General features: G+C 36.3%; 1 protein-coding gene across 1 annotated transcript in view; it reads left to right on the top strand.

Moving 5' to 3' along the window:
• The window catches only part of lig1 (ligase I, DNA, ATP-dependent), a 42,658-nt gene extending 33,168 nt beyond the window's left edge, over positions 1 to 9,490 (top strand). The window contains exons 20-27 of the mRNA NM_001126388.1: positions 491 to 562; positions 762 to 906; positions 1,152 to 1,234; positions 6,445 to 6,597; positions 8,237 to 8,290; positions 8,376 to 8,519; positions 8,650 to 8,742; positions 9,416 to 9,490. Coding sequence (NP_001119860.1) covers positions 491 to 562; positions 762 to 906; positions 1,152 to 1,234; positions 6,445 to 6,597; positions 8,237 to 8,290; positions 8,376 to 8,519; positions 8,650 to 8,742; positions 9,416 to 9,490 — 819 coding nt within the window. The remainder of the gene's footprint in view (positions 1 to 490; positions 563 to 761; positions 907 to 1,151; positions 1,235 to 6,444; positions 6,598 to 8,236; positions 8,291 to 8,375; positions 8,520 to 8,649; positions 8,743 to 9,415) is intronic.
• Positions 9,491 to 27,320: the final 17,830 nt, after the last annotated feature.

The raw sequence follows: 27,320 nt of genomic DNA, 5'->3' as shown, positions 1-27,320 counted from the left end.
CATTTGAATAGTCACGCATTTAAATAAAATTTCAACCGGCTCACTGTGAATCGATACATCCCTATTTATTTCATTATTTGATGAATTCTCCCGGTTAACCATTGCATCTTACTTCTTATAGCCTAATTTATTTTTAACTATCTGCTTTTCTCTCTCTCTCTCTTCAAAAAAAATTATAATAATAAAATAAAATAAAAAATTGCAATAAGCCAGAATTGAAATCACTAAAATGAAATATGGATAATACCCAATCTTATTTATAGCTGACTTGGCCATGTGTCCAATTACAGCAGGCTTTCAGAGTTTACAGAGACTGTATCCTTAAATGAACAGTTTCACACACTGAAACATAATTAATGCTGCAATGTAAATTATGAGAGCCAATAAAAGTTTAATTTTGATCTTGAGCAGAATTAAACCTTTTGAAGGAGATCTATAAATCCAAATGAAAAGGCACTGAAATGGCATAACATGAGCACTATTCTTTCAGGATGTGGATGCATCTGAGATCAAGGTTCAGGTGTGTGTGTACGCCTTCGACCTGCTGTACCTCAATGGAGAGGTAAGACCATGATAACCATTCCTTTCTTGTCGTACTTGAATGAATTTGCATTTTTTTTTAGAAATCTTGCTTTCTGCATGTGATGTGCTCTTATTGAACTGTGTGCGTGTGTGTGTGTGTGTGTGTGTGTGTGTGTGTGTGTGTGTGTGTGTGTGTGTGTGTGTGTGTGTGTGTGTGTGTGTGTGTGTGTGTGTTGCAGTCTCTGGTGCGAGAGCCTCTAAGCAAACGCAGGGCTTTGTTACGAGAGAGTTTTGTGGAGAAAGAAGGAGAGTTTGTTTTTGCTCGATCTCTGGATGCTGACAATACAGAAACCATCGCTGAGTTCCTGGAGCAGTCTGTACGAGGTCTGTGTGTGTATATCTAGAGCTCTGATTCTCAGTTGGTTTTAGGGCATCTTGTTGGGCCTTTGAAGTAGTGTTTGATTGTTTTAATATTTGTACTTCTAAATCAGTTTGTGTTGTTTTAGGTTGTCAGCTTATTAATTAATATGTTAACCATTTAATAAGCAATAATAGTAGTTTTTTCATTTCATAAATGGTTCATTAATCTGGTTTTCTGGAGCTTTCTCAATGGTATCAATGTTTTGCAGATTCTTGTGAAGGCCTAATGGTGAAAACATTGGAAAAGCATGCAACTTATGAGATTGCCAAACGCTCCCACAATTGGCTCAAGGTAGTGCACTCCACAATTTGACAATGTGTTCATTCATAGGGAAAGGATTTTTGTATAAGCCTTGTTTAATGTAGCTTATTCTTGTTATAAACATCAGAATACTGTGTTGTTAATAGCATATTTTCTTTAAAACTTTGAGCTGCTGGAACAAAAGGTGCTCTAATGTCAAACAGACACACACAGACTTGTTTAAAAAATAAAATCCAGACAAGTATTCAAAGTCAGTAGGAAGGTGTAAGTCATTAAAGTGTAATTTCCAGCCCATTAGGCTTTTCTCTTGCTCTATGTCCATAACCTGACATTAAAGCTGAGTGGTAGGATACAATATATATTCTGAGAGTAGAAATAAGATGAATATTGAAGATTCGTATTATGTGATTTATTCATGCTGTGGTTTAATAACAAAAACTGCATACATTTCCAGTCTGCTCTGCTAACTGTGTGGCTGAAGGTTTTCAGTATGGGTTTTAATTGGGGATTCCAACGCGAGGGCGATTTAGGCTGCTGATTTTATTGTTTCCTGTAATCATATCACATTGTCAGCATTTGCACTTTGCCGTTTCCACCTGGTATTAACCCTCTGGGGTCGAAGACCGCATATACGCGTTTTGACCTGTGGTGGCGTCGAACTGCTGAAATGAACTTAAATAACACTATCAGTTTTGATCGTGCAGATAAGATCAATACATCAATTGAATCTGTTATGTGTCTACTTTTTGTTGTGTACACTCACAACAACAACAAACGTGTGTCCTTTTGCAAAATAAGGAAAACAAACAGTGTAGGCATTCTGTCGTTTTTCTCTCCGTGATCTGCTTTTAGAAACGCGTCGGTAAAATGCGCTAAAACTCCGCGAATACAAAACGCACACAGATGAGAAATGTATTTCTAAAAAGCTTAAAGTGTCTACTTTTAAACGCAGCTATGCATGTTGAAAACAAACATTGCTTGATAAAGTAATCGGTATGAAACCAACGCTATGTCTAGTTTCTCAGTCTGATCTCATTAGTTTTAATGCGACCACGCCCACAAGGCATTGTTATTACAAGCGTCTGAAGACGCGAGCAGACGGTGGTCAGAAAAACACGTCACTAAAATGAAAGGAAACTCGGCAGATAGTCAACAAAGATGATGATTTATGATATCTGTATAAAGCTTGATATGTCTACTTTTGCATTAATTCAAGTCGAAAACAAATGATCCCCTTTTATGTAATCCGTATAAAAGTAAGGACTTTTCCTATATCGCCTCATTACAGCAGCGTGGTCCCACCTCTCAGTAAGCGCGATCCTATGTAACTCCAGATGTGAAAACAACAGAGGTAAAGGACCAGCGGCAAAGAGAGCTAAAGTAGACAAGAAGTACTATGACTTTGCTCAGTAATGAGAGTAATGTTGCTCTGTGTCATTCCGACAAATTATTAGATGAAGATGTAGCCTTCAACTTCACAAAATGTTTAAAAACACTACAAAAGTGGACCAAATAATCCTGCGTCTGTGAGTCTCCGCTGACATAAAGTTAAATAAAAAATTATATACAGTACACTTTATAGAGTGCACTGACTCTCGCAAGTGTATCTCCAGTTATTTTGTGTGATTTAATATATTTTAAATAAACCGCAAACAAAAAAGTATATAAACTTTCCTCTGATTCCTTCTTGAAACTCTTCCCTCCTAGTCACATACTGTACCTGTCTGATGGCTCATTATGCAGCTCATTATGCAGGTCTTTGTCTTCTCAGGTGTGACTCACTGCATAGTAATGATAGTTCGCACCTTCCTGCATAAACCAATTTCGCTCAAAAAGTGACTTAAAAATTTTAATTCATTAGATTGTTTTCTGTGAGCAAGTGAACAAGATGATTCTCACATCATTTTGAAGCAAAAACACTAGATTACCAGACCCAGTTCTCAAAAGTCTTGTGCACAAATGTTCTCTGTGTGTTTCATGGCCTTGTTTCAGTGACTTCAAAATTTTAGTTTTTCACTAACCACGCATAAACGTTTCTTTCTCAAAAACACAAACACATACAAACATGCTCTCTGGGTATTATTGTAGCCCAACTTGTGCTGTTTTCAGTGTTATCACACTTTAGCCATTAATATGTTTTTAAGATACTGAAAACAACACAAATGTCAGTGCATGTCAAAACTTCTCCAGAGCCCCAAAACACCCTCAGACCCCAGAGGGTTAACTTTTGCAAATGCATCTCTGTTTTTTGTTCAGATTATGGCTGTAAACTTCCTCAATTGATCATTGTTTTTATTAACTATAAGTTAATCAATTAATTGCTTACCTTAATAATGCAATAAGTGTTCTCTAGCATAAGATGTGTTAATTAATTGCACAACCTAAATGCTTTACAGTAAATTAAAGGCTATTAGGGATGTGAAAAGGATCAATGGTTTCTAATAAAAGCATTTAATGATTAAATGCAATGAATAATAATATCATTAGCCTGTTTTAGGGCTTTATGATATTGGAAAAATCTGCCTTTGCAATGTTTTATTTATAATGCAATATGAATACAATTTTGGCAGATGTCTTGAATAGCTCTGAAATCATGAAATCATTAACTTTGATTGGAATAATCTTGTAGCAATAAATATTTTTATGTTGAAATATTAAATGATAAATATGTTAAATATTTTTAAATGATAAGGGAAATAACGCATCAAAGTTATAAGATGTATTTCTTTTTTTACCAGCACATATATTTTGTAGAATTGCAACATTGGTATGTGCTCGATCGGCCATTACAAGAAGTGCCACCTCATGTGCTGTGGCCTAGGTGGTAAACGGTAGCAGTGCAAGGCTGATGAATTCTTTTGTACCTTTAAATAAATATCGATACTTGGCTACATCAATAATGTATCGAGGGTGGAATTATCACAAATCAGCATTTCAATATTTTATTGAATCATTGAGTAATCAAATGTAATGTAAAATAACACTGTACATTCTTCATGTCCGGTCAACTATAATAATCCCTGCTCACCGTTGCAGATGTTGTGATGTGACTATTGTGAATGCACATGTGATATAGATGATGAAATGACATATTGAGCAGTCCTGGCCTGTTTACTTAGACATGTCAATGACGTGTTGAAGGCTTGTGACATTTAGTTATTAATATCTTTTTGATACAGAGTAGAAATTTACTTGCTTTAGATTTATTATTATTTTATTTATTAAAACTAATCATAAAGCATGATCCTTTTCGACTTGAAACAATGATAGAGCTATACTTAATCCATTTCTGGATCGTCTTCCTAGCAGCATTTAAACAAAATCAGCTTCTTGTGAAAAAAGGAAACAGTATTGTAGTAGTTAATTGGAAGAATATATATGGAACTCAATGTGTTTTACTCGGTGTCCACATTTTCTCTGGAAAGCACAGATCTGCTTGACGTGACACTGTCACCTGCAGTGGAAAACGCCCTCTGGCTACAGGGACAGCGGTTCAGGCACAGCCAGGAATTATGGTCTGGCTGAAGTGGGCTCGTGAAGAAATATTGTGTGGGGCTCAGCTAATGTAAACGCTGAATAATTTTAGGCTGTGCCTGAAATTTCTGTCTTTCTGCTTTACTTGGTTTACAAATTCTTTTTTGTTTTACAATGTGAGTGTTGTGTTTTTTTAAAAGGAACTCAGCCTTAAAAATAGTACATTTACAAAATAAAATTCATACATGGACAATTCACATTAAAAAATCCAGTTGATCAGTTTGTAAAGACAATTTGTTAATTCACAAGTAAAACACAAACATTTTCGCCTAAAGAATTGAATTTGTGTTTTTGAATCATGTTTTGAATTTACAAATTGGATTTTGTCAATTTTAATTGTGTTGTGGATGTATGAATTTAGTTTTGTAAATGTGTTATTTTTAAGACTGAGATTGCTTTCCTCATAAATCCACTATATATATATATATATATATATATATATATATATATATATTTTTTTTTTTTTTTTTTTTTTTACAAAACTCTGTGCAGAAATAGAAAAAATGTCAAAAGATTCTGTCCAGCCTTATATTATGAGCAAACGGGAATCCACGGGGTCGTAAAGTCTTAATGTCTTAATGTCTTAATTTTCTTTTGTTTGTGTAACGCTACCCAATGGATCTCAATAACACTTTTGGCAAAAATGCTCGTAACCAATATTATAACTGTAGTGTGCAAACATTTATTTTTCTGTATGATTTTTTTTTAAGTTATGTTGAACAAAAATCTATGTATACATCTACGGTCTGGTTGTTTTGACACGTTATTTAAAATATGTGGCTAAGAAATGACTAATTATATATTTTTTTTCTGCTGGGTCATTAAAAATTCCTAGCATCTAGCCCTATATACAGCAAGTCTGAAATTTTATTTTCATGTCTTAAAAAAAGGTCTTAAAAAGTCTTAAATTCGACTTGGTAAAATGTGTAGATACCCTAGACCATAATCTCTAGTCAGTGTAAAACAGTATTAAAATTTCATTGACTTTTTTTATGTGTCGTTTATTTGAGTAATGATTAAGCTAAACTTTAGCAGCTATTTATTCTGCGTTTTTTGCAAGATTATTTTAATATTGTCCAAACAAAAAAATTAAAAAACTCAGCAATTTATTCAATAGTTTTTTTTTTTTTAGTGACCATTACTTTTGATCTTTTGATATTTATTCTTGCTGAATAAGAATTCCTTTAACACCTCCAGACCTTCAGACATTAATTTAGTTACCCATGGTATTAATTTAGTTTTTAGCTTAACTCCGAATTGATGGTCTCTACCATGAAGAGAGGCTTGACTCAGCCCTTATATTTCAAACTTATGTGAATGACTTGCTTCAGTGGAACACAAAATGTTCGTCAGAATGACAGCCTGAGTCACCAATCACTTCTATTTGCATGAGAGCAGTGATAGTAAATGGTGACTGAGGCTGTCATTCTGCCAACATCTTCTTTTGAGTTTCCCCGAAACAATGAAATTCATACAGGTTTAAAATGACAGGAGGGAGAGTGATGACAAGTGCGTGCCGTTCTACCTCTCGGGTACATTTATCGGGTTTTAATCGTTTTGTTTATGTTCCGTACTCCAGAACAAGACAAAGATACCGATAAAATGCTTTCTTGCAGTGTAGTTATGCAATTTATTCATATTTATACCACTGTCAGAATTGTCATTTGCTAGTGCTATATTGCTTCTAATGGTGTGTTTTTCTGCAGCTGAAAAAGGACTATCTGGAGGGTGTTGGAGACACCGTGGATCTGTGTGTGATTGGTGCATATCTGGGCAAGGGGAAGAGAGCAGGCGGCTATGGAGGATTTCTGCTGGCCTGCTATGATGAAGAGAACGAGGAATTCCAGTCTGTTTGCAAGGTGTGTTTGTGTGTGTGTAAGTGTGCATGTGGCTTGTATTCTTTACAGTTAGGCGAATTTTTTGGCTGAAATCACACCAGATTAGGTATTTTGAAAATGTAAAAATGCAGATCGTTTCCTGTGAATGGCTGGGTTTAGGGTTGGGGTAGGGGATAGAATATGCAGTCTGTACTGTATAAAAATCATTACGTCTATGGGAAGTCTCCTTGAGGATAGCGATAAGTTTGTGTATTTACACACAGGAAAACTAGGACTATGTAATGTAATGTAAAAATATTGTAATGTGTAATTATATAGAGCATTTTTTGTGTATGTATGTATGTATGGTCATACACTCAAATCGCTTAACAATCATGAGGTGGGCTGTCTCCACACCACCACCAGTGTGCAGCATCCACTTGGATGATGCGAATGCAGCCACAGGACAATGTGCCAGTGTGCTAACCACACACCAGCAATTGGTGGAGTGGAGAGACCGTGATAGAGCCAATTTAGTGGATAGGGATGAATTTGACCAGGACACAAGGGTTACACCCCTATTCTTTACAGGAAGTGCCAAGGGAATTTTTAATGACCCCAGAGAGTCGGGACTTCGGTTTACGTCTCATCCGAAATGACGCTTACTGACAGTATGGTGTCCCCTTGAATATACTGGGGCATTAGGACTCACACAGACCACAGGTCGAGCGCTCCCTGCTGGCCTCACTAACACTATTTCCTATAGCAACCTAGCTTTCCTATGTGGTCTCCCATCCATGTACTGACCAGGCTCAGCCCTATGGAGCCAGATGAGTCTCAAAAATAATACATTTACAAAATAAAACTCACCACAATTCATATTTACAAAATCCAATTTGTAAACACACAATTTGTGAATTCAGTAATTCATTAATATTTTCACCAGATGAATTGAATTAGCATGTTTTTGAATTGTGTTTGGAATTTACGGGGGTTTGTATAAATTTTTACATGTACACAATTTTTTTCATACAACTTTTTCCAAAGTGACAAATTAGGACAATAAAGTCAACAAATTGTATGAATATATAATCCTTTTAAATTACAAATTCCCATTGATTCAAATATATAGCATTTTTGAAGTATATAGAATACCAGAACATTTTGATACAAATATATATTTTTCATTTTAATGAATTTTAATATAAGATTCTTATGTCTCTGTCTCTCTATGTGTGTACAAACACAAACAAGGTGAAAAAATTCTAAAACGAAACAGTAAATTACAAAATTTATGTTTTATTAAAATGCAATTCCTATGATGGCAAAGCTGAATATTCAGTCGTCATTACTCAAGTCTTTACATTAACCTTCAGAAGTCATTCTGATAAGATGATTTTGTGCACAAGAAATATTTCTTGTTCTCAATGTTGAAAAATGTAGTGCTGCACAACATTATTTTAGAAACGATGCTGATTTCTTTTAAGAAATCTTTTTATAGCATTGATAATGTCTTTAAAGTCACTTTTGATTGATTTAATGACTCTATCCTATTATAAAACAACTAATTTATGCATTCATTTATTTTACAAACCCACATTTATCATTGACACATCATTTTAGAGACATTGTGTGTTTTAATTTTTCATCGTGTAACATTTTATTCGTTGGCTTTGGTCAGATTGGAACAGGATTCAAAGACGAAGATCTGGAGCAGCATTACAACTTCTTAAAGGTACATCAGTGTTTACACTTTATTTTAGTGTATTGTTTATCCATGTATCAGTGAGTGATCTAAACTGTTTTCCAATCCACTATAGGAGCACATTTTACCCAAACCCCGCCCGTACTACCGTGTAGACCAATCAGCAGAGCCGGATGTATGGCTGGAGGCGGTGCAGGTGTGGGAGGTGAAATGCGCTGACCTTTCCCTGTCTCCAGTCTACAAAGCAGCCATGGGATTGGTCAGTAAACCACAGACACATGTGAAGCATGATGCTGAATCAGTGCTTTTTGGTTCATAGGTTTAATTTCACTGTGTCTAAGTTCACTGCGCTGAAGTCTTCATGGTGCAGTTCTCTCTTTGTCCATCAGGTGGACCCAGAGAAAGGCATTTCCCTCCGTTTCCCACGATTCCTCAGGATCAGAGATGACAAAAAGCCAGAGGATGCCACCACAGGGTCGCAGGTAACACACAGAATAAGGGGAACTGTGTATACACTGCATTCAGGGAGGAAAAGGAATACACCAGGGTTTCTAATTAGTAAAATATGTGAACAAAGATGGTTCTGGCTTTAAAATAAAAACAGATGTATAATTATAATATGAATGACTAAATATGGAATTAATCAAGATGCCTAATTTAGAGTTAATAATCTGCATTACAGTAGAAAAGCACAATGGAAGCAGTTTCACTAGTGTATTCGCAGATGTAGGAGTCGGTGGTAATTACCCCACATGAGACATTTCTTTCAAAAGCAAATGTCATAAATGCATAATGTATGAAAACAACGCAGGATATGGCACCGTTCACGTGTGCGTTGTCATCCCATGGCAGACGTGACTGAAAAAGTGAGATTCTGAAAGTAGTTTTTCCTCTTGAAAGTCAAACATGATGACATTGGAAGCGTCGTGACATCGTGATTTAGTGGAGCAAGTGGAGTGGATCCGTTAAAGGAAATCCATCTTTTTACGCGCCACACTGTCTTCCTTTCCTTTTCCCCCTTCTCATTTTCACAGTTCATTTATTGCGGTTTTCTTTTATTCCTGTCTCCCGACGGTTGGAAACGCACAAATACTCCCTCTCCAAATGAACTGTTCTGATCTCCTGCATCAGTGTCTCTCTCTCTTTCTCTCTCAGATTGCTGATCTCTACAAGAAACAGCAGCAGATTCAAAATCAGGGTGACAAACCAGATTTGGAGGACTACTATTGATCTCTGCGCTTGGATTGGCTCCCGTTGGCAGCTCGTCGTACTCCTATTGGGCCATTGGGAGTGTTTTTTCGATATTGTTTGTGTTGCGTGCTGAATTTTAATGCTGTGATATTGTGAGACTTAATGAAAAATGGAAATGAACATGTAAATAGCCTTTCAATGATACAGAAATGGAATAAACACTTGCTTTTCGTTAAAATGTCTGCCTTGAGTGTTTGTCACTTCAGTTTTTTGTTTGCATGTGATCTCATGCATTTCTTGCGTTCGTCGTTTGGTTTTCCATATTTATCAGCTTACAAATGCTGATTTTAATGTTTGTCGATGGACTGGCGATCATGTGAGTGTTATTGTCGAAATGTGTGTGTTTTTAGCATAATGGCTTTGCACACTGGTTCTATTGTCAATGGCCAAAGATGGAAAATTAAATTATCCAGCTCTTTCTTTCCATCACATGCTTTTGTACTCTCTATCACTTCCTTCAAAGAATTCCCTTTCCCTTTTCCACACTATTTGCTCAGCCTCTCTGAAATGAGCCTGGCAGGTTTTGACAGTGTCTGAGTTAAGACTGTAAAGAGAATTTTAAAGTGTTGCTGTGACTGTCTAGTAATAGCGAGCGCTCATAGGCGAGGCTTCACACATCTGTGGAAGTCTTTGAGAAAGGCATTACAATGAATTAATACAAGTTTAATTAATGTAAAATTAATACAGCATTAATTATTCAGCCGTCGGTGCTCATTTGAATAGCCCACGAGCTGAATGTACTCGCTTGCTTCGGATTGCAGATAAGAACATTGATTTTTAAAGGCCTTGAAGCATTCGGCTAAATGACTGCGCTGTTCATTAGTGAGGGGTTGTGTTGTAACCACATGATTTTTTATTAACTGGAATCTAGAACGGAACTGATCTAGTCATGCAAATATATACACAGACTGGGTTCAGAATGCTTTACTATGCAGCATGCTTTCGCAGTTGCTTAAATAGGGTTATTTTACTATAGTTTATATACAATTAAAGTGCTTAACATTTTCTTTGGTATTTAATTAATATTTAATTCTGCAGTTTTATTTCATTTTATTTTCATTAAATTTGGTCATTTTTTTATGTATCCTATTTATAACTGGTTACCAAGGGAGCTTTTTATGTTTTTAATCTAATATCAGTTTTGCTGTTTCTCATTTAATAAAGCACACGCTGGAGTGTAATCTAAAGGATGCAGAGAGTGTACGTTTTTTAATTATTCTATGGGGCTGTTGAATGTTTTATTCTGATTGGTTGATGAACATTCAAACCTTCAAGACACCCTGGAATACATTTTTTGAGATTTTAAAATATTTGTGTGTTTAGCATCAGTTAAGACAACGTTTAATAAAAAAATATATAATAATAATAAATAAAAAAATATACTATTAAGACAACGTTTGCACCATTCAGCTTTAATTGTGGGGAAAACTGGATAGTTTTGAGCTTTTGTCAGCTAATTACATCCTCCGGGTTTAAAATAATGATTGTGGCGGGATCAAAATCGGTAACGTATCGCAAATCTGCTAGTGGAGTAATGACGTGTCAGTTTCTCTTTATTATTCATTGTAGAGTTTCTTATCCTATGAGAAGAGCCTGCTTCTTAATTATTCATGAGAGTACTTGCTTTCTGAAGGCAAGGCAGACCTGCCAATCTGAGACCCAATGACTGGGTGAGACCGTTCACGGCACGAGTCGTATGTGTTTGTATTTATGATCCATAGGGTTTGTTGCATGTTTGTCCTTGCGATGCTGTCAAGGCCAATAGAGCAAAGCTGTTGGTTTGCAGCAAGCATTTTAGTTGGGAGAGCTAACCGAGATTTGTAGAATGGCGCTGGCTTTGTGTTTTATCCATTGAGTTTGTAACCAGTCAGACGAATTGCCTATTTAAAATCTACTGGATTACCAGCAGGGCTTGGAATAGATAGGGAAAGAGATCTGCTGCACTGCTTTCCACTGTGTCTGCTTTCAGAACTGGAGATTGTGGAGTAGATAAGTACTTTTTATTTACATTGTTTGTATAAGCAAGATTATCTTTATAAGGATATAACAAATTGTGGTTATGTGCATACGAAATTACAAGTAACAAATGTAGCAGGACATTTACATTCAGGGTTCACATAGTCCAGGAAAACCTGAAAAAGTCATGGAATTTTGACAAGGCATTTTCCAGGCCTGGAAAATTTTGGAAAAACAAACAAACCTCAAATATTATGGAAACTTAACAAAAATCTATCTACTTCACTATGTTTGAGGTGATTATATTGGGTAGATTTGAAATTCAATTGCAGAATCTCTTGCGCAGTTTCAGCTGTAAAAGCTAATTTGTACTATTCTTATAGTTCTTATGAAAACTCAAGTCAACATTTCTAAAATATTTTCAACTGTCAACTGACAGCAAGATACTTTTTGAAAACTATTTCAAATAAAAATAAAATACAGACTAAAAACTTGCATTTTTTTCATGTAATGCACGTAGACATGAAACAGTAGGTCATGAATATTTACCTGAAAGATATGGAAAAGTCCTGGAATTTCAGTAGTTAAAATGTGTATGAACCCTATAAATTAGTATATTTCTTTGCATTTCAACTTTGTAAACTATAAAATCATGTGTCTCCACATGGTTTGTCTCATTTTGTGAGCCAACTGACAACCGTTGTTTGATCCCCTGCTCTGCCAGTCATGCCCACTTTTCCCTCTGCTCGCAGTGCTCCACGCCCATCTCGGAGCTTTTTTTGAAACCCAAATAATGCACAATCATCTTTATCTTTATCTTTGTTTCATTTGGATCTGGTCCAACCTTTGCAGCTTCAACTCTTTCCACAAGCTTAATACATGTTTATGTGGATTTTTGAAAGAAGGGTATTAATGGAGGTCAGGAAAACTAAATTCATCCCCACAGTAACCTGTTTTTTTTTTTTTTTTTTTTTTTTAATGTCTACTACACCTTCACCAACTCTAAACCCTGCCTACTTGCAGTGTAATCTCTCCCACTTGAAGGTCTCCATTTGAATTTTTGACTGTTCTAGAAGTGCATTTGTGAGGTCAGGGCTTTGTGCAAGCCGACCAAGTTCCCCCACACCAAACTCACTCATTCATATCTTTCTGCACTGTTTTGTGCACCATGACGGAACAGGAAGGGGTCATCTCTAAACTTTTCCCACAAAGGTGGGAGCATGAAATTGTCCAAAATGTCTTGGTATGCTTGGCCTGAAGGATTTAGAGTTCCTATCACTTGAACTAAGGAGCCAAGCCAAACCCCTTAAAAAAACAACCCCACTCCATTACCCACCTTTCACCAAATCTTACACTTAGCACAATGTAGCCTGGCAAGTACACCAAACACAAATTTATCCATCGGAGTACCAGGCAGAAGCAGGAATGATCACCCCTGAGAAGACCTCTTCACAGCTCTGGAGTCAGTCATGGTGTGCTTTACATCACTGCATCCAACACTCTTTCATTGTACTTGGTGATGTAAGGTTTGGATGCAGCTACTCTGCCATGGAAACCCATGAAGCACTCTACGCACTGTTCTTGAGCTAATTTGAAGACCACATGAAGCTTGTAGGCCTTTAGCTATTGTCTCTGCAGAAAGATGGTGTATTTTGCACTGTGTTGCCTCAGCATGGGCTAACCACACTCTGTTAACTAAGACTCACTACCACTGCATAGCTGAGTTGTTGTTCCCAACTGCTTTGTTATAATTCCACTAAATGTTGACTGTGGAATATTTAGCAGTAAGGAAAATGGGCCTATTGCACCACTGCACCAACATTACTGGCAAATGGTGCCAATGCTCCTTTGTGTTTTTTGGTGGTTATTTTGTAGTTGGACTTGTGACAGGGTTGTCTTTTACACAAGTCAATGATAGGCATTTTGGTTGCCTACCTATATGTGTGTGTGTGTGTGTGTGTATATATATACAATGTATATTACAGCATAACAGCTTTTGATGCATTTTGTTTTCAATACTAATCTTTAATTTAAAATTTCATTAATTTTCTTTTCGGCTTAGTTCAGCGGATGCCTTTCCAGCTGCAACCTATCGGTGGGAAACATCTATACACACACATACACTATGGACAATTTCAGCATATACTCAATTCACCTGTAACACGTCTTTGCATTTGTGGGAGAAACCGAATGAACTGGAGGAAACCCACACAAATATGGAGAGAACATGCAAACTCCACACTGAAATGCCAACTCATTTAGCTGAGGCTCAAACCAGCGGCCTTTTTGCTATGAGGCGATTGTAGCACCGCACCGCCCCAAATTCAATTTATAGTTGTAGTTTTTTCAGCAACAGGTTTCTGTATCACCATAGAAGCCAACCATGGCTTTAAAAAAACAAGCAAATCCATATTATTAAGTGAACCTTAATTTCTAAAAGTTATTTGTACTTCCAAAGGTAATTTTACTACCCTGCTGAAATTATTATTTTTTTATATCAGCCTAAGCTGGTTGACCAGCCTGGTTTTAGGGGGTTTTGGCCATTTCCAGGCTGCTTTCCAGCCATTTACAGCCTGGTCTTAGCTGGTCAGGCTCTAAGACCAGCCTGGAAATGGCCATAACCCTCTAAAACCAGGCTGATTGACCAGCTAAAATCAGCCAACCAACCTTGACTGGTTTAAGCTGTTTTTTTTCAGCAGGGTAAATAACAAAAAATAACAGCTTAAAATGTAAAAGAATATATTTTGCAGTTTTACATGCTAGCTTCCTTTTTATGAATTAATACATTTACTTATTTAATCTGAAAAGTCCCATTGAGATACAAAATCTCTTCTACCAGGGAGTTCAAGTCTTCTACCAGGGGAACCTTAGAGTTATAGAAAAATATACACACAGACAAAAATAATATGAACCATGATTCATTTTAAGCCTTAGTGTGCTAGTAGGACTGAGTAAATCCTTACAAAAAAATTACAGCCGTTTTTTTATTTTATTTTTTATAATACTGCAGTTTTTATAAGGAATACTGTAGTTTTATGTAACTTCTGAAAAGTGCAGTTTTTTATAAAAAAAAAACTGCTTTATTGAAGTATATTTCAGTATTACTACAATACAACCAACTTTAGTTCAACTGCAATTCATCTGAATTACTACTACACTACAAATACTGCTATTACTGATACTACTAATAATGCAGTCCTGCTACTGCAATACAACTGAAGTACTACTACACTACACCTGTAGTACAACAACTATTTTTCCTGCTCAATGGACAATGGTTTCCAAATGAGGTTTCAGTACTTCAGTTGTATTGGTGAAGTACTACCACAATATATTGTATTGCACTTTTCAGAAGTATAACTAACTACAGAAATACATCTATAATCATCTGCAATGAACAATTTAACTAAAGTGCACTTTTAATACTTGCTTAACTGCAATAAATTTTGTAACATTACTATTTTGCCCCTCTCAGTTTATTTAATATTACTTTTAACAGCTGTTGAACTTAATTGCATTGTAGTTGAACTGTATTTATACCTCATTATATTGCAATTTTGCATTGAATATACCAGTTATCTTTGTATGTAGGCTACTGCTGTTGTACTGTTCAGTTCACTGCAGTTATTTTTTATTATGTTTTTTTTAATAATCTCATTAAATTCTAATTAGAAAATTACTTTGATTAAAAAAAAAAACATCCCTGAAACAAATACAAAATATTCTTTAAAGATGTTGAAGAACAAAAACCTTGAAACATATGCAGTACAGTTCTAACCACACCATTGGCAAATTAGACTACGTCTGCACAAGTGCAGTAAGGACGGAGTTTATTTGTTTTTACTCCAGTTTACTGCAACGTATACTGCTGTTGAACTTTATTATGTTATCGTTTATGTTATTATTATGTTTATTATTTATTTATTTATGTATTTGAACTGTTTATACTTTGAATTGAAATTTTGCAATTGTTCTTAATTTTTTCTTTAGTTTTACTTCTATATACTGCTATTGTACTGAAGTTGTACTTCAGTTTACTGCAGTTATTTTTTGTAAGGGAACCAGTCAATGTTTTTTTTTTCATTTAGGGAATATAATAAACTTGGAGGACATACTTGAGCAGCATCCTACAAGTATATGTTGCCTCTGTTTTTGTGTATTTTAATATTAATACTTCAAAATAACATATATTACTAAGAAGAAATCAAGCAAGAGTGAGTAAATGACGAAAGAATGGTCCTTTTTAAATTTCCTTTCCTTTTAAATAGCATTTGTCGTGCTCTCACACACTGTATGCTGCATTATGTCTTAACTCTATGACTTAAGAGGCCTTTTGAAAGAAATAGAACACACATGGAGTACTTTTGTGATACTTTTATGTGGCCTAAAAGCCTCATTACCTGTTCACAGTATGGACGCGCGCGCCCACCGCGGTCTCAATAATTTACCGATGCAGGCTTTAGCACGACCCGAGGGTGAGTAAACGATTACAACTTTTCATTCGCGACTGAAATATGTTTTCCAGGCTTGTATTCCTTTGAGTATGGACCAGATACATGTGTGCTCAAGCGCTCAAAAGGTTGTCTCTGCCAGACTCTTGTTTCCTCAAGGTAAATAAACCGCTCACCACCCTGAGGACTGCTAGTGTCATGCTAACTTATCAGCAAACAGTCTCGAACACTCCCGGAGACTGATTTAGCTCTCTCGCACACACACAAAACGATGGAATGAGTCAAACAACACCCTTTCTCCGTCCTCCCTCCACTGACAGAGGGCAGAGAGAAAGACTGGCCCCAAATTTCTCTTTCTCCTTCCAATTCTTCACTCCTACTCCAGCACACGGTTCCGCAACACAATAACTCATCTTTGAATCCCAAACAATGCTTTTGTTCTGCATTTTGTGCCCCTCCTCTGCATCCCTTCATCTCGCTCTCCCTGCATCCCTTGTTTTGGTGCTCCCTGTGACATCCCTGCCATGTGAGAACAAGAGCCGAGGGTAGAATGGAGGGAGGATGGGAAGACAGATCGCTTCTTTGTCCCGACGTGACCCGGCTGAATGTCAGCTCTGTTGCCATTAGGCGTGTGTATGTGTGTTTCTGTGACGGTCCATGGCTTCGGTTTGATGATGTCAGGCAGTTTTAAGGGGTCTGTTTGCTCTGGAGTGAGTGACATAAAGGCCTAATGTCATCAGATATAATGTACGCTGCATGGCCTCAAAAAAAGAGGTGTGAGACAGATTAGCCACCATGCATAGGGATATGTAAGGTCAAGCATGTTTTTAAAAATAAAACAATTCACAAAAACTTAAGTAAATAATGCATGTTTAGTGATTTTGTTTCTTGTTTTAAGATGGTTTTTAACTTTTTAGAGGCATGCAAGAAAGTAAAATTAATGTACACTGAAGTATTTCTGAATCTTTCAAAATTTTAGAATCACTTGTAATTGATAATTGCAATAATAATACTTTATTAATATCATTGTCATCTCTCTAGGCTGCTTATTGTCAGTTTAAAGATGTCAGGCAGTTTTGGGTCTGTTTGCTCTGGAGTGAGTGACATAAAGGCCTAATGTCATCAGTAGACATGGGACGGTAAAAGATTCTGAAGGTATGATAACCTTGGATAAAGCATCACGGTATTGTGCTCACTGCTCTAAAATATATTCTTTTTAAATGTCTGGGTAAAAGTACAAACACCTTTTTTCCCCTTTAATGCAATATATTTTATTTTTTGAAAGATTTATAATTGTTTGGAGCAGTAAACTGGTCAGGCTAAAACATTTAAAAGATTATTTGACTTCATTTGTTCCCAAAACACAAATCTCTTTAAATTAAACCGGCATCTTTGGATATTTTTTCAGCTGGAGATACTGTGGTCCTAAAGAAAAAAAAAAATTAGATAAAGTTATACACATACCGTAAAAACAGTATAACAGAACATTTTGGCGGTTTAAAAACCTTGACTTTTCCAAACCGTGGTGTACCTTGAAAAAGGTTATCGTCCAATGCCTAATGATCAGATGTAATGTATGATGCGTGGCCTCAAAAAAAGCGATGTGGGACAGATTGACCATGCATAGGGATGTAAAGTCAAGCATATATATATTTTTAAAAAGAGACAATTCACAAAAAGAAAATAATGCATGTTTTGTGATTGTTTCCAGTTTTAAGATTAAGGCATGGAAGAAAGTAAAATCATCCACAAAAATAATTAGTATTTATTAATGTTTTTAAATATCTAGAATCTCCTATTAAAAATAATTATAATACTTTATTATTATCATTGTCATCTCTGTAGGCTGCTTATTATCAGTTTGATGATGTCAGGCAGTTTTTAAAAGGTCTGTTTGCTCTGGAGTGACTGAATGTTTGAATGATGAGTGACAAAAAGGCCTAATGTCATCAGATGTACACTGTGATGCCTCCAAAAAGGGGTGTGGGACAGATTAACCATGCATTGGGACATGTAGGGTCAAGTATAATGTATTTAAAATTATAAATTTTACAAAAAGAATAACAGAACATTTTGGTGGCTTAAAAACCTTGACTTTCCCAAACCGTGGTATACCTTGAAAAAGTGCATGAATGAATAGTGCATGATTTGGGATTGTTATTATCATTATTACTCCACATCGTAATAGGCTTGGTTGGTGTTTGTTTTAGGACTTGTTTAGGGCAGTTTGTGTTGTTAGACTCTATTGTATTCGCTCTCTGTATTGTCTGCTGTTGTTGCCATCAGGAGTCTGAACCGTGCCTTAAAATTTGGAGGGTTTTCAAAATGTTTAAATACACGAATCTGTATTTATCTATTTATTTTTTTAACAGGAGGCTTAAAGGAAGTGCTTGGAGACCCATGAAAAGTTTGGCGGAGAAAAATATATATTATTTTTATCTGATTAATGAATAATAAGATTGAAGTGAATTATGAGTAAATGTATTATAATAAATGACATATATAATATGAATTAAAGAATTGTATTTTTCACCTCGTCCTAAAATATAAAAGTACCAATCAAATACTTATATTCCGTGTTGGGGATAGTGATTTTAAAAAAGTAATGCATAACATTATTGAGTTACTTACCAAACATTTTATGGTAAGCAATGTGTTAAAAAATTTTTTTTAGCCTTGATCTCTTTCAGAATTTGCAGGTGTTTTTTTTTTCTTCTTCTTCTTCTGTTTTTTTTTTTTTTTTTTGCAGAGGAGTTCTGCAATTAGCAACACACTCTATAACCTTTATTTACCTTTAAAAAAACATTTAGCTTAAAAAAAAAGTTAAATAATGTTATCTTCGGAGAACTTCCTAACCTCGAAACACTACTTGGTGAATATACAGATTAATGAATGTTAAAAGCAATGTGTTTGCTACTTTTGTAAAATCACTCTCCATTCAGATAATCCTCTTTTCCTTTTCTCCCAGGTTCAAAATAATGAGAACGTTTCCATCACTGAAATGTAAGGCTCTGCCATCTTCATTTGTGTCTGTTCCTGCTTTCTCCAAATGACTACACTAATTTTATTTCAGCAATTTATTATTTTAAAAGTGAATAACTATAAACTAAAAAGTAACTTGCATTACATTTTAAAGTAACTCAAATATCACTTATTTTTGAAAAGTAATGCGTTACTTGTCACTTAGAAAAGTCATATTATTCCGTTACTTGTACCCCCGACACTGTTTATATTTATAAATTCTCTTTTGATGGAAAATAATTGAAATACATAAAGCATATAAAGCAGATAATATTTTGTATATCTGATTATTCAATGCTAGCTTTGACAGCCATTAAAACTTTTGTTATTCCATTAGGCATGTGTGTGTGTGCTTGATGTCAGACAGTTTGATGAGATCTTTTGCAGTGGACTATTGGTGTCTATTTGGTGGCTTATTGTGATGATTAAGTTTTATTTTATAGGTAACATGTTTGCATAATTGTACATTTTATTTTGTTTTATTTATTTTAGTTTTACATTCACCCATCCCTCCCCATTCTGAAATCCTTTGTAAAGCCATACACGCCGTGAATACCAGCAAAACACGAACATGTGTGTGTATAAAGCAGTCATTATGCTTCAGTACAGTTGGCATAAAATTACCTTCCCTTCAAAGCGCCCAGCCAAACCTTTGAGGTGCTTTTGCATATTTTTACAGTTATTTGTAAAGACCCTTTCAGCAGTATATAAAGTAGATATGCAATCATTTCAATTCCATTTCACATGAGTCTACACTTCATCGGTTTGTTCTCCTGTATACACCGCTGCTTTTTGCGTCTCTCTCTCACACACACACAGTCGACTCTTATCTTCTCTCAATTTTCTCTCTTGTGCAGGTTTTTCTCCAGCCTTTCTGTCTTTCCCTCCGCTCATTCTACAGCTGTCAGTCAAGACTGTGTGTTCCAGTAACACTCATTTGGGATTCAGCTGATGGTGCGTTTTGATTGGTCCTGCTGTCAAAGTCAAACCCAATGTCAACAGTGCAGTCATGCTCCCTGATTCCCATCCGCATGCAACAAACACGCATCTCCTAATAGACTCACATTAGCGTGACTTCAATTGCATCACCTTGTTTTTGCATTCCCATCTTTTGAGTCGTGTGCTGTTATTTGTCTCTTTGTTTTTAGTTGCATCTCTTCTGGGATTAGAGTAAATTGGCCAAAACTGCCCAAACTGGCATGTTTGCGGAAATGTTGTAATAAGGTTCACAGTCCCAGTAGATCTGAACTGAAAAAAAAGAAGGGGAGAAGGTACTTGTAACCTTGGAAACCAGTGGCGATGTCATATTCTGCTGCTTTTGTTAGCTGACTTACTGACCGTTGTGTGTTATTACGTTTCTCAAGTTGAGTAAACTGGCATTAGCTTCATTTTTAATAAGCATAAGATTGCTTGTTATTGTAAACTTAGTTGAAGCGAGGCTCTTGGCTTTCTTGCTTAGCAGTAAATTGTCAGACCCAGTCATATTTAAAGTTGGCATCAAGATGAAAAAAACATATTATAAGCACTTGATTAAAAACCCCACCTCACCACACGGCAACCCCAAACATCAATTTAGAGTGTGCCTCACACAGGTGAGTGAGCTTGACAAACCACCTGTAGAAAACCCATCCCTGACACTTTATGCCGAGTTCAGACTGCATGATTTTCAAAGTAGTCGTGTCACAGATGTTTTCACACTGCATGACTATCTGGGCTAGCGTTTCGTCGCTGCTTTGTTTACACTGCAAGATGGATTGGCGACAGGGACATTCACATTGCATGACTTTACTAAAGGAAGAATCGCCGACAACTTCGTCCAAACTACGTCTCACAGCCAAAAACACATAGTATATCTTTTGTTATTAACTACATAATGAGAAAGAAGCCTTTAATGGGGTAGAACATGTACATGTTTGCTCACCTGGGTTTAAAGGGAATTAGCCATTTCTTCTCAACGTTGATAATAAACTAATTTCTTTCTGTATGAAACATCAAACAGACATGCTACTGAGTCCTGTCAAACCTCCACTAGTTTTTCCTCCATTTCGTGGGTCCAAATAAACCGAAAAAGAGCGCTTTTAACTTCTCCCCCAGCCTCCCGCTGGCCTGTAGCAGGCATACACACACGCACACACAAGTGAAAGCTGCTCTCTCATTGGCTGTAGGCGATCGCTGATGTTATTTTCAGTCAAAACTCAATTCACACGGCATGATTTGAATTGCCGACAGCTCCAGATATTTAGCACGCCAAATATCTCACAGGCATCAGCGACTCATCGGCGATTCTCTCAGATATCGTCTTTGAAAGTTCATACTGTGTGCACGAGCACCAATTTGCCCGTGATTTCAGGCATTTGACGTCGATTTCTCAAAACCTGTTGGCGAGCCAAAATCGGGGCTAAAATCACGCAGTCTGAACTAGGCATTAACCAACAACAGTTTTGCACTGTTGCACCAGACTTAAGCTGCGGTCGCAATAGAGGTTGTGTGTGCGATATTCTGTCGTGCAACGCTGCAAAAGGGGCAGAATTAAACAAGCTTATTAGACATTTTAAAAAGTGAGCGATTGCTCCATGTTTTAAATTTGTTGCATTCGCGTGCAACAGCCTCCTCATCAAAGTTCCTGAAAGCATAGTAGGTCAAGGTGCTCAAGGATTGGCCAACTCACTCACCAAACATGGACATTATTGAGCATATTTGGGGTAAAATGTTGGAGGAGGCATTGAAGATGAATCCAAAGAATCTTGATTAACTCTGGATGTCCTGCAAGAATGCTTTCTACGCTTTACCAATGCCATTCCAGATGACTTTATTAATAAGTTATTTGAGTCATTGCAGAGATGCATGGATGCAGTCTTCATAGCTCATGGGAGTCATACACAATACTAATTCTTTTTCCACTGCACCATGACTTTATATTCTATACTGTACATTATTTCTGTAAGTGACATGACTTTTGTCTCCGCAAAGTCAGACCTTACTGTCCTAATGAATTCAAAATCAAGGCATGACATTATTTTATTTTGGTAAAATAAGCGTAATCTAGAGACCTTTGCCTTTCTGATACCAAATCATCAACTAGAAGTTATTATTTGTTGTTCCTAAAACTTGGATAGGCGACGACTTTTGTCAGGTAGTGTATATAAAAAAAAACTTGTGCAGCTATGAAGTGAGCTTCACACCGGTGGATGGGTTCGACAAACCACCTGTAGAACTCTAGCACTTAATTCTCTGAGCACAAGCAGCTCCTTTGTATAATTATCACTTCTTTTGAGTATTCCTTCTTTTTGTTGACTCGCTGAATACCGCCTCAATTGTAAGTTGTTAGGAACAAATGCATCTGCTAAATTACTAAATGTACATGTAAGAAATATCCTGCATGCAAATTGCTGGCTGACGAATGCAGGGACGGAACCACACGTTATTGAAGGAGCTTCTGATAAACATTTATATTCTCTCTGTCATGAAGCTGTAAAAGATGCCAAATTCTGCTGCAGAAATCATCCACAAATTCATGACACTTCACCTCCTACTTTCACTGACTTCTGCACACACTTTGTTTAGACTTTCCTCAGTTGGAACAATGAACTTAATGTTTCCCAATGTTTCTTTCTCCGAAGTTAACTTTGAAGCAGTTCTTTGTCCACACAACTTGCTCCTTGGCAAATATTATCGATCATTGGGATTCTTTCAGCTGATGAAGATTTGGCCACTTCAGAATGGGCCTAAAAGGTGCCATAAAATGGAAATCTTCCTATATAGCCAGGCATAGAATTCAGTGCAAATGACATACCATGACCCCCATGTACTATTGTTTCTTGCTTCTTATATAAATCTCGTTTGAGCAAATGACCTCAGAAAAATGTGAATCAGAATATATCACAAATATTAATGTTGTTGTTGGTTAATAATTCATGCCCATTTAAAGTCAAATTATTAACCTTCCTGAATTATTAGCTTGTTGTATAATAATGGTTTGTTTTGGAATCGATCAAAAAAAAAAAAATATATATATATATATATATATATATATATATATATATATATATATATATATATTACTTAAGGGTGCTAATAATAATGATCTTTAAACTTCTTTCATTCTAACCAAAATAAAACAAAAGACTTTCTCCAGAAGAAAAAATATTATTAGAAACACTGTGGAAATTTTTTTTTGCTTTGTTAAACATAATAAGGGAAATATTTGAAAAAGAAAAAAAAATCACAGGAGGGCTAACAATTCTGACTTCAACTGTTTGTCAAATCCACAAAAATACAGCTTTAAATATATAAAAATCAGTCTCTTGTTTTATACACAATGGATAACTCTGGAGGACACTAGGTTATTACGGTGGCTTTCTCATAGCTAACAAATAATTCAATCCGATTGAATGTCATCCTAGGGTTGTAACTGGACATGTAAAACCATTTCAGGAGAATTTCTGTGCTTACCTAAACAACATACCTTCTATGTAGATATCAGAGAACAATGTAAACATATAGAATTAGTGCATTCTACGGCACTTTTATGTTTAAATTCTCTTAAACATCAATACACAATGTCTGAAGACAGATGAACTGGCAAGTAATTCTAGCTGTTAAACCAATTGATCATTTAGATCAGTGGTCACCAAACTTGTTCCTGGAGGGTCGGTGTCCTGCAGATTTTATCTCCAACCCTAATCAAACACACCTGAACAAGCTAATCAAGGTCTTACAAGGTATACTTGAAACATCCAGGCAGGTGTGTTGAGGCAAGATGGAGCTAAACCCTGCAGGGACACCGGCCCTCCAGGACCAGGATTGGTGATCCCTGATTTAGATGCTCAGCTTTATTCTGTCCTCTCACACTATCATCTCAAAAACATTGCAAGAATTAGATTCTTTGTTCCCAGTGAGAAACTTGTTCATGCTTTAATGAGCAGCAGGGTGGATTACTGTAACAGACTCCTTACTGGCCTTCCCAAAAAGACAGTCAGACAGCTGCAGCTCATCCAGAACGCTGCGGCCAGGATTCTGACCAGGACCAGAAACACAGAGCACATCACATCGGTCCTCAGGTCTTGACACTGGCTCCCAGTTACATTCAGAATAGATTTTAAAGTATTATTACTGGTCTATAAATCACTAAATGGCCTAGGACCTCAATACGGTACAGATATGCTCACTGAATATAAACCTAACAGATCACTCAAATCTTTAGGATCAAGTAAATTAGAAATCCCAAGAGTTCAGTCAAAGCAGGGTAAATTCACCTCCAGCCACCGCTGGAATCAGCTTTCAGAAATGATCAGATGTGCTTGAACATTAGGCACATTCAAATCAAGACTGAAAACACATCTGTTTAGTCGTGCCTTTACCGAATGAGCACTGTGCAAGTCCGTCAAATCAATCTATTATGTCTTTCTTTTCTTTTTCATTCTTTTAAAACTTCTTTTAACCCATTTAAATATGTTTTTAATCATTTTATTCTCTGTTTTTATTTTCTTATACTTGTTTCTTTATTCCTGTTTTTGTAAAGCACTTTGAATTACCATTGTGTATGAAAAGTGCTATAAATAAACTTGCCTTGCCATTCGTCTTTCGTGGACGACCAGCCTTTTTGTAGAACTTGAATGCATCAGTGACTTTGTAAAGACGCAATATTCTAGAAATGACGGATTTGGAATAATCAACTTCTCTTTCGAAACAACCTGCTGATGTCCTTTAAAAAAGTTTAAGCTAGTCCACTAATGTGCTTTTGCTGGTAAAGAACTAAAGGTGAACACTAAAGCATCCTATTGGGAACTAAAATACATTTGATGGTAATGATGATGGATCTGCTCCGTCCATTCACAAGGTGTCCTATTCTCTCTCAAAACTGCCACTTTAATAATTTCATGTCCTCGCATCAGCTAATGTTTTAATATTCCCCTCTGTCAGTTTTACTGGAATAAAAGGAGTGGGTGGGAGACTGGGGGAGGAAAGAATGCAAACCTTTGTCTACAGACACAACGATGGTGGAGGAGAAAGAAAGCAGCTCTAAATTAGACCCGCCCGCTCACCCCATGTCTTTCTGTCTGTCTCTCTCTCTGTATTGTTGTGTCTGGAAGACGTCAGCAGAGGAGAGGAATCTGGAGAGAGGGAGAGATGGAAAAAGAGAGGGATGGAGAAAGAGATGTCTTTGTCTCATCTCTTAAACATGTCCTGGTGAAAGGGCAGCTAGAGGAGAAACAGGGTCAGGAGGTGACTTTCTCGTTCTCCGCTGTCTTGCTCTCGTCACATCTTTCTTTTCTCCTTGATGTGATATTGTTATCATCATGCATTCAGTTAAATTATTAGTGGCTAAAGAGATTTTATTTTTCCTGTAACTTAAGTAGAGGTCATGGGTTCAGTTAAACGTGCAAAAATTGGATACCTTGCAATGTACATAATTTTTGCATAAATAAAATTATTTTAAAGATGTAGATATATTTAAAACCATTTCATTTATACACCATGTCATTCTTCTTCATGTGGAAAACAAGAAAGTTTCTGACCTGGATGAGTACTACAGTAGATGCCTATTACTCAACTATGAACTGTTTATTAGTACTTATAAACAATGACCTTATTTTACATCCCTAATCCTACCCAATGCCTAAACCCAACTACTACCATACAAACTGTTAATAAGCATCTACACTACCTGACTAAAGTCTTGTTGTATATTAGGAACAACAATAACTTGACTTAGTTGATCATTTAGTATCAGAAGTGGCTAATATAAAATGCAAAGGCCTCTAGACTACGCTTATTTTACCAAAATAAAATCTAATCATGCCTTGAATTTTTAATTATTTAATTAGGACAGTAAGGTCTGACTTTGCTTATACAAAAGTCTCATCGCTTAACAGAAATAATGTACAGTATAAAATATAAAGTCATGGTGCAGTGGAAAAAGAATTAGTATTGTGTATGACTCCCATGAGCTTGGAGGACTGCATCCATACATCTTTGCAATGACTCAAATAACTCATTAATGAAGTCATCTGGAATGCAAAGAAAGCGTTCTTGAAGGACTCCCAGAGTTATATAAGGTTCTTTGGATCCTTCTTCGATGCCTCCTTCATCTTACTTCAGACCTGCTCAATAATGTTCATGTCTGGTGACTGGGCTGGCCAATCTTAAAGCACCTTGACCTTCTTTGCTTTCAAGAACTATGATGTGTAGGCTGAAGTATAAGAAGTGCTATTCTGCTGAAGAGTTTGCCCTCTCCTGTGGTTTGTAATGTAATGAGCAGCACAAATGTCTTGATACCTCAGGCTGTTGATGTTGCCATCCACTCTGTAGATTTTTTGCACGCCTCCATACTGAATGTAACCCAAAACCATGATTTTTACTTCACCAAACTTGACTGATTTCCATGAAAATCTTGGGTCCATGGGGGTTCTAATAGGTCCAAATTATCGATTAGAAGTCAAGGTATTATTTGTTGCTGGGAACAAATAACTGGGATCAACGACAAGACTTTTGTCAGGTAGTGTAAGGGTTAATGGTTTGTTAATGGCGAGAATTGTACCTTAAAATAAAATGACCCTATTTTGTGTCAAATCAAAGTTTATAATATTGTGATTCTTATCATTACTTTCAATATAACACTTTAGCTGGTTAAAAATGGAAGAGTTGAAAATGGAAATAGCTATGCTTTAATCCACCTATTTTTATGATTTTTTTTTTATATCAATAAATAAATGCATTTTCCAGTGCTGGGTTGTGGCTAGAATGACATCCGCTGCGTAGAACACTGTATAAGTTGGTGGTTTATTCCATGTGGCGACCACTGATTAATAAAGGGGCTACTCTGAAAATAAAATAAATGAATGAATCAATGCTTAATGAAAACGCCATGCTGTGTATAAATTTTAAAAATGTGCATAAACAACGCATGCACACTTCTGAGTAGGATAGACTTTTTATCTGAACAGAAAAAATGTGCATACATTACGATAGAAACACATTTACTGAATAAATTCCAGCGTGATTTTGTTTCAACAGATCATGTGATAACAAAAATGGCTGTGATGGGACGGCATTAAAAGACAAACCAGCAGACTGGCCTCATCGCACATGGCCACATTGAACAACATCTGAATAGTTGTTTTGGTCATCGAAAATCCCTCAGCCAAAGTCTGTCATCAAAGTGGTTCAGAATTATTACCTCACAGATCTGACTGGCTGTGCTTCCAAAGTGTCTCGCAACTTCAATCACGCGTTCATGCATCTAGTCTTTGGCTGCTTCTAATGCACCAAAATCCATGTTTTGTTTTAATATTTGGCACTAATTTACCAGGAAGTGACTGTTTTCTTCTTTTTGACTCATTTGTTAAAAACAATGCTTAATTCTCAAATGTTTTATGCGA

Source organism: Danio rerio, chromosome 2, assembly GCF_052040795.2.
Source record: "Danio rerio strain M-AB ecotype USA chromosome 2, GRCz13ab, whole genome shotgun sequence".
NCBI lineage: Eukaryota > Metazoa > Chordata > Actinopteri > Cypriniformes > Danionidae > Danio > Danio rerio.
The sequence above is the reverse complement of the archived record's forward strand: the minus strand, read 5'-3'. Positions and strand labels throughout refer to the sequence as shown.